Source organism: Anomaloglossus baeobatrachus, chromosome 5 (genome assembly GCF_048569485.1).
Source record: "Anomaloglossus baeobatrachus isolate aAnoBae1 chromosome 5, aAnoBae1.hap1, whole genome shotgun sequence".
NCBI classification, from domain to species: domain Eukaryota; kingdom Metazoa; phylum Chordata; class Amphibia; order Anura; family Aromobatidae; genus Anomaloglossus; species Anomaloglossus baeobatrachus.
The window spans coordinates 437,327,793-437,349,441 of NC_134357.1; the positions used below are offsets into that span (position 1 = coordinate 437,327,793).

General features: G+C 44.5%; 1 protein-coding gene across 1 annotated transcript; it reads left to right on the forward strand.

The window, feature by feature from the left end:
• The first annotated feature begins 251 nt into the window (after positions 1–251).
• SS18L1 (SS18L1 subunit of BAF chromatin remodeling complex) lies at positions 252–20,239 on the forward strand. The gene is made up of 11 exons (XM_075351777.1): positions 252–399; positions 7,126–7,202; positions 10,098–10,182; positions 13,164–13,308; positions 16,518–16,715; positions 17,545–17,709; positions 18,254–18,355; positions 18,836–18,928; positions 19,768–19,893; positions 20,014–20,141; positions 20,204–20,239. The coding sequence occupies exons 1-11, from the start codon at positions 331–333 to the stop codon at positions 20,237–20,239; spliced, it is 1,224 nt and encodes a 407-aa protein (XP_075207892.1). The 5' UTR covers positions 252–330.
• Positions 20,240–21,649: the final 1,410 nt, after the last annotated feature.

Sequence of the window (21,649 nt, forward strand, 5' to 3'; positions counted from 1 at the left end):
ACAGGAAACCCGGCTTGTGGAATGTACCACTTTTTCCTAGGGGGAACCTTGATTGAATTTTCCATATTAACTAGTTGCCGCTTAGACTAATATTACAAATAATATTTTATGAGTGTTAGTAAATATAAATCTATAGAAAAGATCAAGAAATGACTGTATACATGTTATAAAAATAAACATGGGTTATTCTATTGGCACTGGCTCCCCCCTGTCTGCTGCATAGAATAAGAATCCTCTGGCTAGTAATAGGGTGCAGATATTAAGAATATCTGTAATAATTTATACTGCTGTCAGCAAGGATCAGGCACACACAGGGGCGCAGGGGGGATCATGTCTGTGGCCTTTGCTTCAGCCAGACCCAGAGGGAAAGGAGAGGTCACCCAGCAAACTATACAGAAGGTAAATGATCTGCAAGGGTGTCTGATGGCACCAGGTTTATTCTAAGGAGGGAGGAGGGAGGCAAATTCCTCATGTGTCATGCATAGTATGAGGAGCATGGGAGGATGCATGGGTGCCAGCACCCAAAATATGGCAGATGCAACCAATCAGTGGGAATATATATATATATATATATATATATATATATATATATATATATATATATATATATATAATTAAAATTGCATCCAAATTGCAGGGGGGTTTGGGGATTGCAGGTGGTGCTGGTGTGCTGTCCTCTAAGATGTCATTTGCCTCCATGATGACAGAGAGCAGGATGCATCCCTGAGCCTCCATCCTTATCTGGATTAGGGAGGAGGGGTGTGAAGAGCCTATAAATCACCATTGTCTATCACCTCCTTACTTCCCTCTTGCTGCTGTGTAACCATCTGACACATAGTAATGATAGAATGTGCTGGACATTGATACATCAGAGGTGAAAAAGTGGCTGCATCAAGAATGGATCAGATTTGGGAATAATTTAGGGATCTATTTATTGATTTACTGCATTTCATCCAGTATTATTTCTGATCTGATTTTGGGCTGAGCAGTAATCTCTTCTTGCAATGTATCTCCTGCTTAGGACTACAATTCCCAGCATGCAAGTGGGAGATGTAGTTTTCAGGACAGCTGGTGGAGGCTAAACACAAGTGAAATCACCTGTAGGAAAGTCAGCCATGACCTGCCGCTGCTCCTGGCCAGGCTGGAGGGATGGATCTTCCTTGGCAATGTATGGGGCCAGCGTTTAGTGGGAATTCTTTGCTTTCTTTATTGATTGTATACCAGATTGGCTATTGCAGAATGCCACGAGAGTGGCGAGGTGCATTAGCGCCAATATCGTGATGCCTATTTCAGTACCAAAATAATCAGTAAAAGCTCCAACAATCCTCAGGACTGAGTAAGACATCCCTAAATTCTAGCCACATGCTCTACTCAGGAATTGCTAAAATTGCAATCGCATAATAAATCACAAATAATAATAATAATCTTTATAGAGCGCAAACATATTCTGCAGTGCTTTACAATTCAGAGGTTGATATACAAAATCATAAGCAACACTTAGGGTATGTGCGCACGTTGCTTTTTACCTGCTTTTTACCTGCTTTTTTGCTGCTTTTTCTTCTGCGCTGTTTAATGCCAAAATGGATGTGTTCTTCTATTCAAGCAAAGTCTATGGGAATTTGGGTTTCTTGTTCACACTATGTTGTTCAAAATGCTGCCTTTTTGAGGCAGAACTTTGGTCAAAAACTCAGCTTTTCAAAGAAGCAACATGTCAATTGTTTTTGCCATTTGGGTTTTGCACTGCAAAGCTGAGTTTTTGACCAAAGTTCTGCCACAAAAAGGCAGCATTTTGAACAACATAGTGTGAACAAGAAACCCAAATTCCCATAGACTTTGCTTGAATAGAAGAACACATCCATTTTGGCATTAAACAGCGCAGAAGAAAAAGCAGCAAAAAAGCAGGTAAAAAGCAACGTGCGCACATACCCTTATAGAGAATACAATATAAAGCAAAAATAATGACAACGCTTCTCGTAAGAGCTTACAATCTACAATGCGGTGGGGCTGACACAACACACAGGTGCTTATTTACAATGATGGTCCAGCCATCCACAGATATTACATGGATACTGATATATAATTATGTGGATATTGTCACTGTGTCTTATGTATGTGGGGACTCTCTGAGCACTAATTGTGGGTATTTGGATCCTTTATTTCCCTATGTGGATACTGTTTATATGAGGACACTATAGACTGATGAGGGTACAGCCATGTGCACACACTGCAGTTTTTTATGCGTTTTTGGGTGCAGGATTGTCACACATCTGCATTCCTATCCTTATGCCAGCAAAGTCAATGAGCATTCGGAAGTCTTGTGCACATGTTGCTTATTTGTTCATTGCAGTTTTTGTGCAGAATATAATCTGCAGCATTTCTGTTCTTTCAGCCCCTCCACCCATTGACTTCATTGTGAAAAATGCGGTTTTGGTGCATTCTGCCAGAAGATGTAGATTTGGTGGAGAAAATTTCTGCACCAAATTCTCTAAATTTATCCCAAAAAATCAATTAAACAAAATTTTTAAAGTCCAAAATTACGTTTGTTTTTGGTCGCTGCAACATTGCATTAAAATGCAATAACAGGCGATGAAAACGGCGCATCTGCCAAAAATAGTATAATTAAAAACGTCAGCTTAAAATGCAAAAAGAAAGGAATCACACAGTCCCAGATCCCGAAAAATGGGAACGCTATGGGTCTCACAAAATAAGGACAAAAAGCGCAATTCTTTTTTATTTATATTTTTTGATAAATGTCTGGTTTTTTTTTTTCTACCACTTAGATAAAAGTAAAATTACACACGTTTGGCATCTACAAACTTGTTCCGACCTAGAGAATCATACTGATATGTCAGTTTTTCCAAATCGAGAACACCGTACATAAAAAAACAAACAAAACTATCGTGCAATTGCATTTTGTTGGCAATTTCACCGCACTTTTTTTTTTTTTTTTTTCCTGTTTTCTAGTACAATATTGGGTAGAATGAATGGTGTCATTCAAAAGTACAACTCGTCCCGGAAAAAACAAGCCCTCTTAAGGCCATATTGATGGAAAATGTAAAAACGTTTTGGCTCTTAGAAAAAGGGAGAAAAAAATGGAAAATCGCCGTGAGGGTGAAGGGGTTAAATATATTTTTTGGTATTTTCAGTTATTTTTTTTCCATGCCAGTATCAATAATTAAAAAAAAAAAAGTCAAATCTTTCTGACCACTGAGCCTCATAATAAGCTGACATCTACTGTTATGTGGAGGTCACTTCTCAGCTCATTAGATAACTAATCACACCTCAATATAGATACCATGGGATCCAGCATTCCTAACTGGTCACAGCTCACCTCCTCTCCTTCCCTGCACCATGATCTCTGCACAGATCACTGAGCATGTCTATGTCTAAAACATTTTCCTACTGAAATCTATGAAGATCTGAAGAACACAGGTTCCAATAGTCCATGTCACCGTTATAAAGCATATCACTAAATGCTGGAACTCGGGCAAGATGATTACCCCAATATAAAATATCCATATCTTCTTTTAAAGGGAAACTGTCATCAGGTCTTTCCTTTCTAAACAGCTGTCCCCTGGATTGTTCCCCCTGTAAAGAGTTTTTATGTCTTTTTCTCACCTTGCTGCCTGGCATACCTTTATGGAAGTCATTTTATTATAGTTGTACGGTGCTGTCGGTAAATGACGCTAGCACTGAGCGGTCTGAGGGACGTGCCTGGACTATCCTCGGCACTCGCTGAGATCCTAACCGTCCACTCCCTTTACCTCCTGATTGATAGGCATGATGTGCCCTATGCTCTGAGCTGTGCCATCCAGTCACTGCTAAGCCAAAGTCAGGACCGACTCTCATGGGACAGTTCGTCACCGACACAAACATGAAGTGTGCCAAATGTGCCCAACCTGAGCCAACTTGAATCAATGGCCAGAGTTCTAGACATTGTCATGCTGTGCTCACATTGAGTACCATACATGGGTACATTGTCATGCTATGCTCACATTGAGTGCCATACACGTGTACATTGGCTATGCCCACACCATGCCAAAGATATATTAATTGTAATGTTATGAGCACTTTGTGCCATACATCTGTACATTATAATGCTATGCCCACACTGAGTGCCATAAATACATGTGTACATTGTCATGCTGTGCCCACACTATGCCATACATGTGTACATTATCATGCTGCGTCCACACGGAGTGCCATACAAGGATATATTGTCATGCTCTGCCCACAATGTCTTATACATACGTACTTTGTCATGCTATGCCCATACTGAGTGCCATACATGTGTACATTGTCATGCCCACACTGTGCCATACATGTGTACATTGCTATGCTGTGCCCACATTGTGCCATACATGTGTACATTGCCAGGCTGTGCCCACACTGAATGCCATAAATACACGTGTACACGTATACTGTATGCTATGTGTACATTTTCATGCTATGCCCACACTGAGTGCCATACATGGGTACATTTTCATGCTATGCCCACACTGAGTGCCATACATGGGTACATTTTCATGCTATGCCCACACTGAGTGCCATATGTGTGTATATTGTCATGCTATTCCCACACTATGCCATACGTGTGTATATTGTCATGTTATTCCCACACTATGCCATACATGTGTACATTATCATGCTGCGCCCACACTGAGTGCCATACGTGTGTATATTGTTATGCCATTCCCACACTATGCCATAAATGTGAATATTGGCATTCTATTCCCACACTGTACCATACATGTGTACATTATCATGCTGCGCCAACATTGAGTGCCGTACATGTGTACATTGTCATACTGCGCCCACACTGTGCCATACGTGTACATTGTGATGCAGTTCCAACAGTGAGAGCCATACGTGTACATTGTGACGCTATGCCCACACTGAGAGCCATACGTGTACATTGTGATGCTATGCCCACACTGAGTGACATACGTGTACATTGTGATGCTATGCCCACACTGAGTGACATACGTGTACATTGTGACGCTATGCCCACACTGAGTGACATACGTGTACATTGTGACGCTATGCCCACACTGAGTGACATACGTGTACATTGTGACGCTATGCCCACACTGAGTGACATACGTGTACATTGTGACGCTATGCCCACACTGAGAGCCATACGTGTACATTGTGATGCTATGCCCACACTGAGTGCCATATGTGTACGTTGTGACGCTATGCCCACACTGAGTGACATACGTGTACATTGTGATGCTATGCCCACACTGAGTGACATACGTGTACATTGTGATGCTATGCCCACACTGAGTGACATACGTGTACATTGTGACGCTATGCCCACACTGAGAGCCATACGTGTACATTGTGATGCTATGCCCACACTGAGTGCCATATGTGTACGTTGTGACGCTATGCCCACACTGAGTGCCATATGTGTACGTTGTGACGCTATGCCCACACTGAGTGACATATGTGTACGTTGTGACGCTATGCCCACACTGAGTGACATATGTGTACGTTGTGACGCTATGCCCACACTGAGTGACATATGTGTACGTTGTGACGCTATGCCCACACTGAGAGACATACGTGTACATTGTGACGCTATGCCCACACTGAGTGACATACGTGTACATTGTGATGCTATGCCCACACTGAGTGACATACGTGTACATTGTGACGCTATGCCCACACTGAGAGCCATACGTGTACATTGTGACGCTATGCCCACACTGAGTGACATACGTGTACATTGTGACGCTATGCCCACACTGAGTGACATACGTGTACATTGTGACGCTATGTCCACACTGAGTGACATACGTGTACATTGTGATGCTATGCCCACACTGAGTGACATACGTGTACATTGTGACGCTAAGCCCACACTGAGAGCCATATGTGTACATTGTGACGCTATGCCCACACTGAGTGACATACGTGTACATTGTGACGCTATGCCCACACTGAGTGACATACGTGTACATTGTGACGCTATGCCCACACTGAGAGCCATACGTGTACATTGTGACGCTATGCCCACACTGAGTGACATACGTGTACATTGTGACGCTATGCCCACACTGAGTGACATACGTGTACATTGTGATGCTATGCCCACACTGAGTGCCATATGTGTACATTGTGACGCTATGCCCACACTGAGTGCCATATATGTGTAAGAAAGGGACGTCCTTTTATCCAGAGCTCTTTTAGATCACACGTGTATGTTAATATAGCGGTAAGAGATATATAGAGTGTCTTTTCAATACTGCCCCTTCTTTGCTAGCTCGTACGTTACACAAGTGTACTGTGTAGGGGACAACCCAGATGTCAGGGGTTAACTGGACTGCTCTGATTAGATTGTCCGCAGATCACTGTGACATTTCTGTAATGTATATGACCAGTTAATGTGCCCGTTTGGCCTTCAGTTCACGACCTGAATAATAGTCACTGGGGACTTTCTGCCCAACATCCTCCATATGAAATACTGTGGTTGTTAGGCAGTGTAACCTTAGCAACCAGGCTGTCAGACATGAATCATCTGTTCACCCTAAAGCGCTTCTGACAGCAGAGAATGGAGAAATCAGTCACTCCGCACAATCACCCGCCTCAGCCCGCACCATCAAATACACTGTAATTGGAGGAGTGATCCTGTCACCGGATGAAAAAAGGGCCGTTTTTGCCTTTTTTTTTTTTTTTTTTTTTATTTTCTATTCCCTCTGCTCCCTGAGTACTACATTTTTGCTCCTTTTATTTTAATTTGCCATATACTTACAGAAATATGCCGCTTTTTATTTAGCGGTAAATTTTCTGATCTTAACCAAGGGGGCGTGGCTCAGAGGAGTCTCTGGGGGCGTGTCTTTAGGCTGTGCTGCATAATTACCGTTAGCCACTCCCCCTTAGTGCAGAAAACGTTAAAAAGCCCAAATCTCAAACTTTATAGCGGATTTTAGATAAAAAAACAACAACCCCAGAATGCTCAGGGTATTGACGGGAATAACATAAGGGCAGAAGTTGGCTATTCTTGACCAGGTGACAGAGACCTGAGTGATTTCTGCAATGAAAAAGGACGGGAATTCCACAAACCTATTTATCTATGTGATATAGAACAATTGCAGTAATTATTTTTGTACTTCTTAGATGCTGGATGAGAATCATCACCTGATCCAGTGTATAATGGACTATCAGAGCAAGGGGAAGACGGTGGAGTGCACACAGTGAGTACAGACCACAAAACAGTCATAAAAAGGGTGGAAAGTTGTGTAAAGTTTGGATATTCTGCAGCTCCTGATAGTCACCGTCTTGTGTAGATTTTGCAGAGATCCCAGGTGGCTAAGGATTTTAGTGAGATTCCTTGTTGGGGGCAATGTGGCAGCAGAAATGGGACTGTTGCTGGAACTAAAAGAAGAATTGTCTTTTTATTTCTTATTCCATAAATCAACAGTACACGTGAAAATAAGCAACTTTCTAATGTACTTATCAGGGAAATCCATAGGTAAAATCTGTATTCCAAGTGTGGCGCCCCTGAGGCTTCCGTCGCCACAGAGGTACTGCACCTCAGCCAGAGGTGTGGTATCCCATCCCGGGTACGAATGGCGTCATCTACCGGTTCACAGACAAAACCTGCACACACCAATTGGTAGGTCACACACCGGGTCAGGGTTTAAGTCAGTCACTCCATTTAATGCTGAGGGTAGCGACCAGTATACCTGGTTATGGGTCCTTAAGTCCCATTCACTGGTCCATGAGGGGGTGGAGCCTACCAGGGAAGGGTGTGGGAGGAGTCAGGGAGTAGAAAGGATAACCAGTAAGTACAAGTTCAGGGAGTCGGAGAGAAGGAGTAGAGGAGTGAAGAGGTGGGCTGTCCGGAAAGGACAGCGGACAGAGAGACTTTAGAAAAAGAAGGTTCCTAGTGGAGATCCTGGGGTCTTGTTAGGCCCAGGTGACACTGATTGAAGGGATTCCAGGGTGCCACGGAAGTACGAACGTCCCGTGGACCTGTTCCACTAGAATACCGGGTGGAGGGATCCGGCTGCAACACAGGCACGGTCCCTAGGCGAAAGAAGAAAGACATTACTTTTAGCAAAACCGACGGCCCGGGAGATTGCTGTAGGCACTCGAGGCCATAACCCGCCACAGATCACCTGCAAGGGAAAGCAATAGAAGACCTAGGTCAGCTACCCTTGGACAGGCTCGGTGGTGGAGGCGCAGGACAGCCAAGTGCAGTGTTGCACTAGTGAGACAGCCAGAAAGGACACATTGAGGGGTGCACCGGTACTGACCCTTGAACTATCCGGGATCGGCGGAGGTCCCCGACAGTGGATCCTGGCATTCCGTGGGTAACCGGTCAGCTGCAGCATTGAAACTGAACAGTGAGTAAACATCTTAACTGCAAGCCCCGTGTCGTCTGCTTTATTCTGCACCACATCAATAGACACCATAGACTTTACCAAGCACCAAAGGTTGCCCCGGGGGAACCCGCTCCACCTGTGGGGAGCAAGAAACACCTCAGCTGCCATAACATCAGCCCCGGAGGTCCCTTCTAGCAGCTGCGGCTCCATAGCTGCAAATTACCACAGGTGGCGTCACGAATCTTATATAAACTTTATTACCGTCTCCCCCATTCCGCCATTTTAATTGACTCCGCCAGGGTCACGGAGTCGAGCCACGCCACCGCTGACTGCCCCGGACTAGTCCAGCCCGACACAGTCACCTAAGGCCCTGGGGCGGGCGAGTCACATGAACACTGATGTTTCTATTACTAAGATAGATGACAGTTAGTGCTTTTAAAATTCTATGGAGAGGGGAGGAGCTAGAGGCAGAGGGAGGAGCTAGAGGCAGACACAGACATTCTGCTGCAAGTTCCGCTGAAAAGACAGTTACAATTCTCCATAGAACTTCATGAGCACGAACTGTCATCTCCTATCCCTGTAATGGGAAAGTCTGTATTCACAGACAACAGAATTTTGAGAATAAAGGATAGGTCCAGGAGGAGAAAGCAGTGGATTTATCAGATAAGATATATTACAAAACGTTTTATTTTAACATGTACTACTGATTTATGAAAACCTAAAAATAAAACAATGATTACTCTTTAAAGAGTTTTGTAAGGGTGATGTTGCTCTCGCTGATATTAGGGCACTTCAGCTTTCAATGTCTTGGGTGTCTGTGCCTTTAATTGTCATGGGTTGCTGTCACTGTATAAGGGCTGCGCCTGTCACTGATACCGGAGCACTGTGCTACGATTATGGAGGCACTGTAGTTGTCACTATTATGAAGCACTGTTACAGTCACAGTTCTGGAGGCACAGGACTGTCACTTTTATGGGGCTCATTGCATGATGTGGATATTCCTTATCTTGTGATGCATAATCAAGCCTTGAAACATAACATTAATGAATGCTATTGAAGTACCTATGTTGAGGTTTCCCCCTTTCATTAGGGGCACTTTATTTATATTGGGGCCGGTGAATCTGTCAGCAGGTTATTACTATGTAATCATACTGCAGTATGAGTAGGAGCAGAGACCCTGATTCCAGCGATGTATCACTTAGTATACTGGGTTCAGCAGTTATAGAATCTCAGTTTTTCTCTGTTGCAGATCTAGCAGAGCTCAGTTGATGAGCGGTGTAGAATCACAACTTTTTGTGTACTATGTTTAGGGACAAAGAGCTGCCAATCAGTGCTGCGATTGGGGGTTGGACCAGGAGACATGAGGGAAGTTGTCCTGTAGTGATAATCTCCTCATGATAAAACACTGATGGTATTGAAACAGCAAAACACAACCCAGTAAGTGACACATCACAGTAATCTGGCTCTGTTCCACTACATCATTGGTGCTCTTAGATTACATAACAAAAAGCTGCTGACAGACTGCCTTTAATTTAAAGTTAACAAAAGTAAGATACACCTAGTCTATTAGGAGGAATACACCACTGAATAAGCTTATACCATCTATGGCTGTCTGCACCAGCTCTGGGGTGGTGTAGATTTTTGCAAATTTCTTACATAGTATAAAGTAAGTTTACCTGCAATAAAGTTTTGCTTTGCCATTACATCCCCTTTATTGTCTCGTATAGTGCTGCATGTCACCTCTTAGGATATTTTTTACAGATACCAGCAGATCCTGCACAGAAATCTGGTATATCTGGCAACTATAGCTGACTCCAACCAGAATATGCAATCTCTGCTCCCTGCGGTGAGTATGGATATCCTTCTTACTAGAGTTTCCCGTACATGATCGTTGCACAGAGATATCCAAATATTTTGTGAGTATCAATCCGCCACAGGCCATTTTATTGATGAGATATGTCATAAATGTTCAGTATCTCGGGCACCTTGTGTGCTACCAGGGTCCAGTTTTCTAAATAAATTTGGGTCCTATGGCTATGCTGTATATACAGTTAGGTCCAGAAATATTTGGACAGTGACACAATTTTCGCGAGTTGGGCTCTGCATGCCACCACATTGGATTTGAAATGAAACCTCTACAACAGAATTCAAGTGCAGATTGTAACGTTTAATTTGAAGGTTTGAACAAAAATATCTGATAGAAATTGTAGGAATTGTACACATTTCTTTATAAACACTCCACATTTTAGGAGGTCAAAAGTAATTGGACAAATAAACCAAACCCAAACAAAATATTTTTATTTTCAATATTTTGTTGCGAATCCTTTGGAGGCAATCACTGCCTTAAGTCTGGAACCCATGGACATCACCAAACGCTGGGTTTCCTCCTTCTTAATGCTTTGCCAGGCCTTTACAGCCGCAGCCTTCAGGTCTTGCTTGTTTGTGGGTCTTTCCGTCTTAAGTCTGGATTTGAGCAAGTGAAATGCATGCTCAATTGGGTTAAGATCTGGTGATTGACTTGGCCATTGCAGAATGTTCCACTTTTTTGCACTCATGAACTCCTAGGTAGCTTTGGCTGTATGCTTGGGGTCATTGTCCATCTGTACTATGAAGTGCCGTCCGATCAACTTTGCGGCATTTGGCTGAATCTGGGCTGAAAGTATATCCCGGTACACTTCAGAATTCATCCGGCTACTCTTGTCTGCTGTTATGTCATCAATAAACACAAGTGACCCAGTGCCATTGAAAGCCATGCATGCCCATGCCATCACGTTGCCTCCACCATGTTTTACAGAGGATGTGGTGTGCCTTGGATCATGTGCCGTTCCCTTTCTTCTCCAAACTTTTTTCTTCCCATCATTCTGGTACAGGTTGATCTTGGTCTCATCTGTCCATAGAATACTTTTCCAGAACTGAGCTGGCTTAATGAGGTGTTTTTCAGCAAATTTAACTCTGGCCTGTCTATTTTTGGAATTGATGAATGGTTTGCATCTAGATGTGAACCCTTTGTATTTACTTTCATGGAGTCTTCTCTTTACTGTTGACTTAGAGACAGATACACCTACTTCACTGAGAGTGCTCTGGACTGCAGTTGATGTTGTGAACGGGTTCTTCTTCACCAAAGAAAGTATGCGGCGATCATCCACCACTGTTGTCATCCGTGGACGCCCAGGCCTTTTTGAGTTCCCAAGCTCACCAGTCAATTCCTTTTTTCTCAGAATGTACCCGATTGTTGATTTTGCTACTCCAAGCATGTCTGCTATCTCTCTGATGGATTTTTTCTTTTTTTTTTCAGCCTCAGGATGTTCTGCTTCACCTCAATTGAGAGTTCCTTAGACCGCATGTTGTCTGGTCACAGCAACAGCTTCCAAATGCAAAACCACACACCTGTAATCAACCTCAGACCTTTTAACTACTTCATTGATTACAGGTTAACGAGGGAGACGCCTTCAGAGTTAATTGCAGCCCTTAGAGTCCCTTGTCCAATTACTTTTGGTCCCTTGAAAAAGAGGAGGCTATGCATTACAGAGCTATGATTCCTAAACCCTTTCTCCGATTTGGATGTGAAAACTCTCATATTGCAGCTGGGAGTGTGCACTTTCAGCCCATATTATATATATAATTGTATTTCTGAACATGTTTTTGTAAACAGCTAAAATAACAAAACTTGTGTCACTGTCCAAATATTTCTGGACCTAACTGTATCCCATATAGGAATGCCTTTACTATTGTTCTCAGTTCTCTAATCCTTAAATGTAGCTTTTTGTAGAGTATCGCAGTTCACAGTCATGATCGGCCTGTGGTATGATGTTTGTGTCTGATCCTATGACGGCTTTTCTGTCTCTAAACAAATAAAATTGAATGGATTCATTGAAATTTCTACCACTTTCTAATATGCTTTGGTCCCATTTCATCAAGAAGTCCTTAAACTCTTTGAAGTAATTCAAGATTTTGTGACTTTTGGCTTTCTCATGCCAGTCCCTTGGAAAAGCAGCGCTGGGAGGTGGTGATACCCGCCCATCAAATATGTCTTAATTTACACCAAAAAAGTGGCATATATTACACCATAAATGTACTCCAGCTTCTTATTTATGGCAGACACGCACGCCAGTTGTAAGATGTGCCAAATTCATTTAGAGGCATGCACCTTGTACTGAATTTGCTGTATCTTACTCCACTGCACCTTTAATTAAGACTGGTGTACAAAACTTCCTCCATTACTGAGATGTTTGAATTAATATGCAAATAAGGCTGAAAAACTATTTGTAGATCTGAAGCCTCTGTCACTCCAGCTCTATTCCCTATCCATTGCCTCCTCCTGCTTGGCTGACGAGTCATATGCCTTGAAGTTGCACAGGATAGATGTTATCAGTCAAGCAGGTAGAGGCAGCATTCAGCAGGGAATAGAGCTGGAGTGACAGAGGCTTCAGATCTACCATAGCTCTTCAGCCTCATTTGCATATCAATTCAAACCCTGATTTCTCAGTAACTGAGCAATGGACTGGCCATGTACAGGTAAAGCTGGATTTCTCTTTGGAAGAGCTACATGTGTATATATAAATAATTTGGAGGTGTGAAACCCTGTTGAGAAATTCCTTTAAAAATTGTTGTTCTTGTGATATTTTTGAGTATTCCTGGTCAAATCGAGAGTGAGGCTGGAAAGTGTCCTGCAATTAGGGATGCAAATGTTAGTAGGCCCTAGTGTTTGGTTAGTGTGTATCATATATCAACCTGATCCAAATAATTTGTGTTTGTGCGCTCTCTTTTCTGCCTAAAGCATTTGCCTATGAAATGACGTCAGTCTTTTGCTTGTTTGTTTTTTAACAGCCACCGACGCAGAGCATGAATATAGGCCCAGGAGGGATGAGCCAAACAGGCCCCAGCCAGAGCCTTCATTCCCAGGGCAATCTGAGTGATGCCCTGGGTGCCAGCCTGCCGCCCTCCTCCATCATGCAGAGCCAGATCAGTAACGGTGAGACCTTTTCTGATATATTACTCGTTATTCGTGTGTGAGGCAATGTCTGACAGATCCTGAGGACATTCGTGTACCTTGTACTGATTAATGCCTACCATGACATATTTGCATTTATAATAGTGTGTGTTTTATTATATAAATTTACCCTGATCATTGGGTAAGAACTCTCCAAAACGTCAGCTCTTGGGTTCTACATAAGGTATGAGGTGGTTAGTACCTGCCAAAATGGTTCAAAGGGAGGACAACCAGTAAACTGACAACAGGGTAACGGCCATCCAGTGTTTATTAATACATGTGGGTGAAAAGATTAGTCTGGTCTGATCCTACAGAAGAACTACTGTAAAACCTATTGCTGAAGAACTTACTGATGGTTTTGATCCATGGGCGTACCCAGTGAGGGGCAGGGGGGGCAGCTTCCCCCCCTAGAAGCAGGGGCACGGTGTAGTAGGCCGGTGCCTGTAGTGGGCCACTGTATCTGCAGCCACCGGCGCGCTCCTTAGCAGTGTGTGCATGCCGGGCACACTAGCTGCAGCAGGAGGCAACGCACTGTGCTGTGCCGGCCCTGCTGTGTGACAGTGTGCCCGGCATGCACACAGTGCAGAGGAGCGCGCCGGTGCCGGTGACCGCAGCTTCCTTCTTCCTATTCAAATGTATTTGCGTCCTTCAGACGTAAATACATTTGAACAGCGCGCTGGGACTGGGCCCCGCCCCCGACGTGCAGCAATGTGATGAGATTAGCACCTTGGTGACGTCATCACGGTGCTGCGGGCGCCACACTGGATTCATCAGGAAGCTGTAAGCGCTCCATGGAGGAGCCGAAGAAACAGGTGTAATTAATGGAGATGTGTGGGGAGGGGCTGAGGACACATAACTGGGAACATTTGTGAAGAAACACAGCTTTGTGACAGGCAGAGGAGGAGTACTGTATTCCGAGGGAGGGGGGGAGGCAGGAGTGTGTAGTGATGGGGTAGTGTAATTTGTGTGTGTAGGGGGTGATGGGGGGTGCAATGTATTATGTCGGGGAAGGGGGTAATGGAGGGTGCATTGTTTCGTGTGTGGGGGGAGGGGTAATGGAGGGTGCACTGTATTTTGTGTGTGTGTGTGAGGAGGGGTAATGGGGGTACGTGTGTGTGGAGGGGGGGTGCATTGTATTGTGTGCGTGTGTGTAGGGGGTGATGGGGGGTGCATTGTATTGTGTGCGTGTGTGTAGGGGGTGATGGGGGGTGCATTGTATTGTGTGTATGTAGGGGGTGATGAGGGGGTACATTGTGTGTGTGTGTGTGTGTGTGTGTAGGGGGTGATGGGGGTGTATTGTATTGTTTGGGGTGATGGGGGGTGCATTGTATTTTGTGTGTGTGTGTGTGTGTGTGTGTGGAGGGGTGATGTCATTGTGTGTGTGTGTGTAGGGGGTGATGGGGGGTTGTATTGTGTGTGTGTGTGGTGATGAGGGGGTGCATTGCATTGTGTGTGTGTGTGTGTGGGGGGGTTGATGGGGGATGCATTGTATTGTGTGTGTGTGTGTGTGTGTGTAGGGGGTGATGGAGGGGTGCATTGTGTGTGTGTGGGGTGATGGGGGTGCATTGTGTGTGTGTGTGTGTGTGTGTAGGGGGTGATGGGGGTGCATTGTGTGTGTAGGGGGTGATGGGGGTGCATTGTGTGTGTGTGTGTGTGTGTGTGTGTGTGGTGATGAGGGGGTGCATTGCATTGTGTGTGTGTGTGTGGGGGGGTTGATGGGGGATGCATTGTATTGTGTGTGTGTGTGTGTGTGTGTGTGTAGGGGGTGATGGAGGGGTGCATTGTGTGTGTGTGGGGTGATGGGGGTGCATTGTGTGTGTGTGTGTGTAGGGGGTGATGGGGGTGCATTGTGTGTGTAGGTGGTGATGGGGGTGCATTGTGTGTGTGTGTGTGTGTGTGTGTGTGTGTAGGGGGTGATGGGGGTGCATTGTGTGTGTGTGTGTGTGTAGGGGGTGATGGGGGGTGCATTGTATTGTGTGTGTAGGGGGTGATGGGGAGTGCATTGTATTGTGTGTGTGTGTGTGTGTGTAGGGGGTGATGGGGGTTGCATTGTATTGTGTGTGTGTGTGTAGGGGGTGATGGGGGATGTATTGGAACGTGTATTGTAGTGTGTGTGTGTGTGTGTGTGTGTGTGTGTGTTTGGGGGGTGCATTGTATTGTGTGCGTGGGGAGATGGTATTGGAGGGGTGCATGGTATTTGTGTGTGTGTATGTAGGGGGTGATGGGGGGATGTATTGTATTGTATTGTATTGTGTGTGTGGGGGGAGGAGGGGTAATGGAGCGTGCATTGTGTTTGTGTGTGTGTCTGTGTCTGTGTGTGCGTGTGTGAGAGGGGCACGGAGTCATTAATCGAGGTATAATTACATTTAATTCTCTTAAAATTTTCGTTTCATTCACCTTTTCCGTTCTAATATTTTACAACCTGAACGACCATGGCTTGCCCCCCCCCCCAGTTTTGATCCTGGGTACGCCCATGCTTTGATCGGAAGGTGTCCGCAACGTGGAGACTTGCTGTGTAGATATAGATCAGTCAGTGCCCATACTGCCCCTTATCTGCTGCCAAAAGGACCTTTAATGGTCACCTGAGCATTAGCACTGGACCATGGAGAAAGGTGGCCTGGTCGGATGAGCTCCATTTTCTTTTGCACCCTGTGGAGTATCAGCGGTGTGCGTCACTTGTCTGGGAAGAGACGAGTGGGCAATGTGATGCTCTTCTAGCAAACATTAGGTCCTCCTGGCATTCATGTGGTTGTCACTATCACATAACACCTAAACCTTGGAGTTATTCCTAATTATGGGGACTTCTCAGCACAAGTGGTCTGTCTGAGGAACATGACGCAGAGATCAGGGTGATGACTTGTCTCCAAATTCCCTGGATCTTTGCCCAGTCGAGCATCTGTGTGATGTGCTGGGAAATGAGTCCTATCCATGGGTCACATCTTCCAGGAGAGATCTGTGACCGATACCACAGGACACCTTCAGGAGGCGCTGTAGACTTCATTCCTAAAGGGGTAGAACTATTTTAGCGACACAATGGGAATTTGAACCTACATAAGATTAGATAGATGGTTTTCATGTTATGACTGAGTAGTGTGTAATATTTATTAATTAGATCTTTAGCATTTTTTTTTATTTTTTTTTAATAAAGTTTACTATATCCATTGGTATTTTTCTATGTCTTTTTGGAACAGGCCCCAACCATGTAACCATGCAACAGTCTGGTCAAACCACCATGCCTACCACTAGCATGAGCATGGCAGTCAGCTCCCATGGCACAGCCCCTGGGTATAGTCATACTGTGCCCAGCTCCCAGAATATGCCAATGCAGACTCAAAGCAGCATCGGCAACTATGTGTCAAGGGCCAATATAAACATGCCTACCAACCCAGGTGAGTGGTATACTGGCTTCATACTACTATATGGCAAATCTACCCAACTTTACATATGTAAAACTCATTCCTGTAGTGTCCCATCTGGACAACCCATGTGTATATGCCCTTACAGAGGGGTAGGGAGGGTATAGAGTGGGCCCTCGATCAGTAAACCATTGCAAATACTGGGCTGTTTGTACTTATCATAACTTATCGATATTTCCGCCTAACAATCTCTTCCGTCTCAGCAAATAAGATAGATGGGTGTGAGATTTAAGGACCCAGTGCACATTAGACTAATGTCAGCCGAACCCGCTGATATCGACGGCTTCATCCGACAGTCTGATGTTTATGGGGCCTCGGGCAACTGATCGTCAGGACAGATGTCAATTACACATGTCTGATTTTGGACTGTTGATCACTTTGTTCTCCCGGAAATAAGCCGCCACTGACATGTCAACTGATGGGAAACAGGAGCGCTCGGCCACAAAATTGCTCCAGTGTATTATTATAGCGCCATTTATTCCATGGCACTTTACCTGTGAAAAGGGTATACATAATAAAAACAAGTATAATAATCATTAACAATATAAGGCACAGACTGGTACAGGAGGAGAGAGGACCCTGCCTGCGAGGGCTCACAGTCTACAGGGAATGGGATAGATGGCCAACATGGCTGCCGCGCGATCGGCCAAGTGGACCATCGTGTTTTTTTTTTTTTTGTTTTTTTTTTTTTGTTTTTTTTTTTTAAGCCATCTAGTGTGTATGGCGGTCGTTAATTGTCTGACATTAGATAAATACTTTTGACACGATCTATTCCTGATTTGCTATTCTGTCTACCTACCAGTGTCCATGATGCATCAGCAAGCTGCCAGCTCTCATTACACCACAGCACAGGGAGGAGGTCAGCATTACCAAGGACAATCCTCAATCTCCATTATGAGCCAGAGTAACCAAGGAAGCAGTATGATGGGTCAGAGACCCCTGGGACCCTACAGATCATCTCAACAAGGTGAGCTGAAATGAATTACACGGTACACTGTCCATGTCATTCCAAGTATTACCACTAGGGGGCATAGGCATATCACTGGATTGAACCTATGCTTAATGTAACTAAACCTTATTTTTATAATTTTGTCCAGCATGAAAAGTTTTGAAACTTTGCAAATCCCTTTTTTCTGTCCTCAATCTTGTAGAAAAAAAAAATGCATCTAAGGTGGCTTCCAAACACTGTTTTTCCCTAGTTTGTTTTCTTACTTTCAGCTTCATTGATATCCAAACATACTCATTTGGAGTACTGATGATGGCAGTGATGGGTCAATTCAGCACTTGTGGCACTAACACTGAGGAAAGGCTGTTGAAGGAGAGTGATCTGATGAACACAAGACTCAGAGGAGCCCTGCTGACCATTTCACTGCCATCACCTGTACTCCTGATGAGTACATTCATAACTTTCCACGATGGACAAAATTATAAGAAATAGCCTCGAAGGTCCTTATTTTATATTACAAGTCAGTGTTCTCAATTTGAGATGTAGTCTTCATTTCATCATCTAGGTTCTGCTCAGCAATATCTGGGTCAGGAGGAGTACTACAGCGAGCAGTACGCACACAGTCAGAGCTCCTCTGATTCTATGAGCCAGCAGTATTACACAGACGGTAGGTGTCAGATCATGGCAGCACATCATTGAATTTGGGGAGGGCCATGATTATTGTCCAGCTGCAGGATGGCTATTACTTTATAGTATCAAAAGTGTACTTTAAAGTAGGCTGCAGTGCCTGTAACAATAGTTTCATCATGGCGGGCTGTAAATGGGTTTTATTGGTTGATTACCATTTGTACATTAATACAACGAAGCGTGAGATTCCCAAAAAAAGTGCCGCCCCTGTTCACACACTGGGTATAGTTTTACAACTGCATCTGTGATACGAGACACAACCGATGGTCAGGGGGCACAAGAAGGAAGCAGCCATTCTTTTGTAATTCTGGACCACCCGAATCACAAACTCCACTCTGCTACAACTATGTATTAGAATGCTTCTCTTTTAATAGCAGAATCTGCAGTTTTAGATGTTGGGTTCTTATTAATACCGGATTAATGGTGCTTTACACTATGTCACTGCTGTTCTATAATTTAGGACATAGCGACTACTCCTACCAACAGCCATCATATGGTGAACAGAGCTATGACCGGACGTTCGACGACTCGTCACAGCACTACTATGAAGGAGGTCAGGAAAAAAACATAAATGTGCTTAATGACAAAGGGATGATAGAAAATAGCATATTGTGAAGTCAAGTTTTGGGGTTATACTATTTTTTTTATTTTTATGTTTTACTTATTTATTTTTTTTTAGTTTAGTAAAGAAAAAAAATTCACATTACTATCTAGATTAAAAATTAGAAAATGTGCAATTTTCTTACTTGTCACTAGGGTTTTTGTAAACTTTCCTGTTGTTTCAGGGAATTCACATGTACATTAGCCACAATAAACAGACTTGTCTCCCATCTTTTGTATTGAAGCCTCTAATGAGCGTGTGCAAAGGTCATTGTGAAGGAGAGCGAAGGCAGCTGTGACCACCTATTGTTATCAGCTGTAATGAGGTGTTGTCAGTTATTGCAATACTGCTCTGATGATAAAGCCTGCAGAAAACTCTTCCTTTTGTTTCAGGAAATCTACATGCTCATTAGCCATGATAAACAGACTCTGGCCCTATTGTTTTGTATTGAAACCTCTGAGTGTGTGCAAAGCTCATTGTGAAGGGATGGGCAGCAAAGGCAGCTGTGACTGCTTATTGCGTGATCATTGCATTACTGCCTCTGATGATAAGACGCCTGCTGAAAACTTACTGATAGAAGAGAAAGTCCAAAAAAAGCCCAAGTGGCCAGTATGAAAATTGCAAGATTACTAATTCTGTTGATTTGTTTTTAATCATGATATGAAAAAAAAGTGACACACTCTTATTTTAACAATAGGTCATTTTGTGATTTAACCCTTTCAAATTAACAAAACTAAATGCAATATCATTGTGATTAACATCTACCCGTTCATTTATTCATTATTTAGCAGGAAACACCCAGTACACCCAACAGCAGAGCGGATATCAGCAGGGAACAGGTCAACAGCAGGCGTACTCCCAACAACAACAGTACTCCAATCAACAGAACTATCCTGGACAGCAACAGCAGGGATATGGTAAGACAGGCCAGGGTATATGGTGACTTATTTTGGATACATCTCTGGAACCAGTCTGTTGTGAAGCTACAACTCCAAACACCCCAAAATGTTGAAAATAATCCTTGTTCCTCATTTCAGTCCCAGCACAGGGCTCGTCCTCACAGTATTCAACTTTCCAGCAAGGCCAGAGCCAACCCTATTCCAGCTATCGGGCACCACAGACAGCGTCATCGGCCCAGCAACAACGGCCATATGGCTATGAGCAGGTAGTAGCTACACATACTGATCGTTCCTCACATATCTCCTGTATCCCTATTTTGTATCACAGTTGGCATTTTCGCCCTCAATATTCGGGGCTTTTTAAAGAGGACCAACCACTAGGATTTTCCTACCGTATTTTTCGGACCATAAGACGCACTTTTTTTCCTCCAAATGTTGGGGCAAAGTTGGGGGTGCGTCTTATGGTCTGACTATAGGGCTGCGGCCGGGAATGAGGGTGCTGCGGTGGAGCGGATCATCGGGGGCACGAGCAGGCTATAGCAGCCTGCTGTGACCACGTGGGCCCGCTCATTACATCCTCCCGCCCATTTCTCAGCGCAGAAGTCGACACTGACAGGTGGGCGGGAGGACGAGCGGGGACGCGCGCATAGTAAACAGCCGGTCCGCATGATCACCCCTGGCAATTACAGCCTGGAGTGATCATGTGTATTCACTGCTCCCCTGCGCGTCATCATCAGCGCGGGGTGCAGTGAATCAGTACACTCACCCGTCCCCGTGTGTGGAGCCGTCCCCCTGCAGCACGCGATGTCTTCCTGTCTGTGCCAGTCAGCTGATCTGTGCTGATCAGCTGATCGGCACAGACAGGAAGACATCGCGATGCTGCAAGGTTACGGCTCCACACACACAGGTCAGTGGCGCAGAGAGGAAGATGATCGGTGCTGGAGGGAGTGAGGAACAGGTGAGTATAAACGTTTATTTTTTTTCTCTGTGCTATAGGATACAGGCCATATACCAGGATGGTATATGAGCACGATGGGGGCATATAGCAGGATGGGAGTATATGAGCAGGATGGATGGGGGAATATGAACAGGATGGATGGGGGAATATGAGCAGGATGGGGGAATATGAGCAGGATGGGGGTATATGAGCAGGATGGGGGTATATGAGCAGGATGGGGGTATATGAGCAGGATGGGGGTATATGAGCAGGATGGGGGTATATGAGCAGGATGGGGGTATATGAGCAGGATGGGAGTATATGAGCAGGATGGGAGTATATGAGCAGGATGGATGGGGGAATATGAGCAGGATGCTGGTATATGAACAGGATGGGGGTATATGAGCAGGATGGGGGTATATGAGCAGGATGGGGGTTTATAGCAGAATCCTATACAAGGCAGGAGGATCATTACCAGGATGGGGTACCTTAGTAGAGAATTTGGGGACATTACCCCCATAACAGTGTCAGCAGCAGATCCTCGCCCCATAACAGTGTGTCATGACCACATTTTTTTGCTTAAAGTTTTATTTTCCTATTTCTTTGTCGCTCCATTGGGAGACCCAGACAATTGACAATTGGGTGTATAGCTTCTGCCTCCGGAGGCCACACAAAGTATTACACTTTAAAAAGTGTAACCCCTCCCCTCTGCCTATACACCCTCCCGTGGATCACGGGCTCCTCAGTTTTATGCTGTGTGTGGAAGGAGGCAAACATCCACTCATGCATTCTCATATTAGTTATGTCGGTTGGAAGAAAAGAGGGCCCCCACGGGGC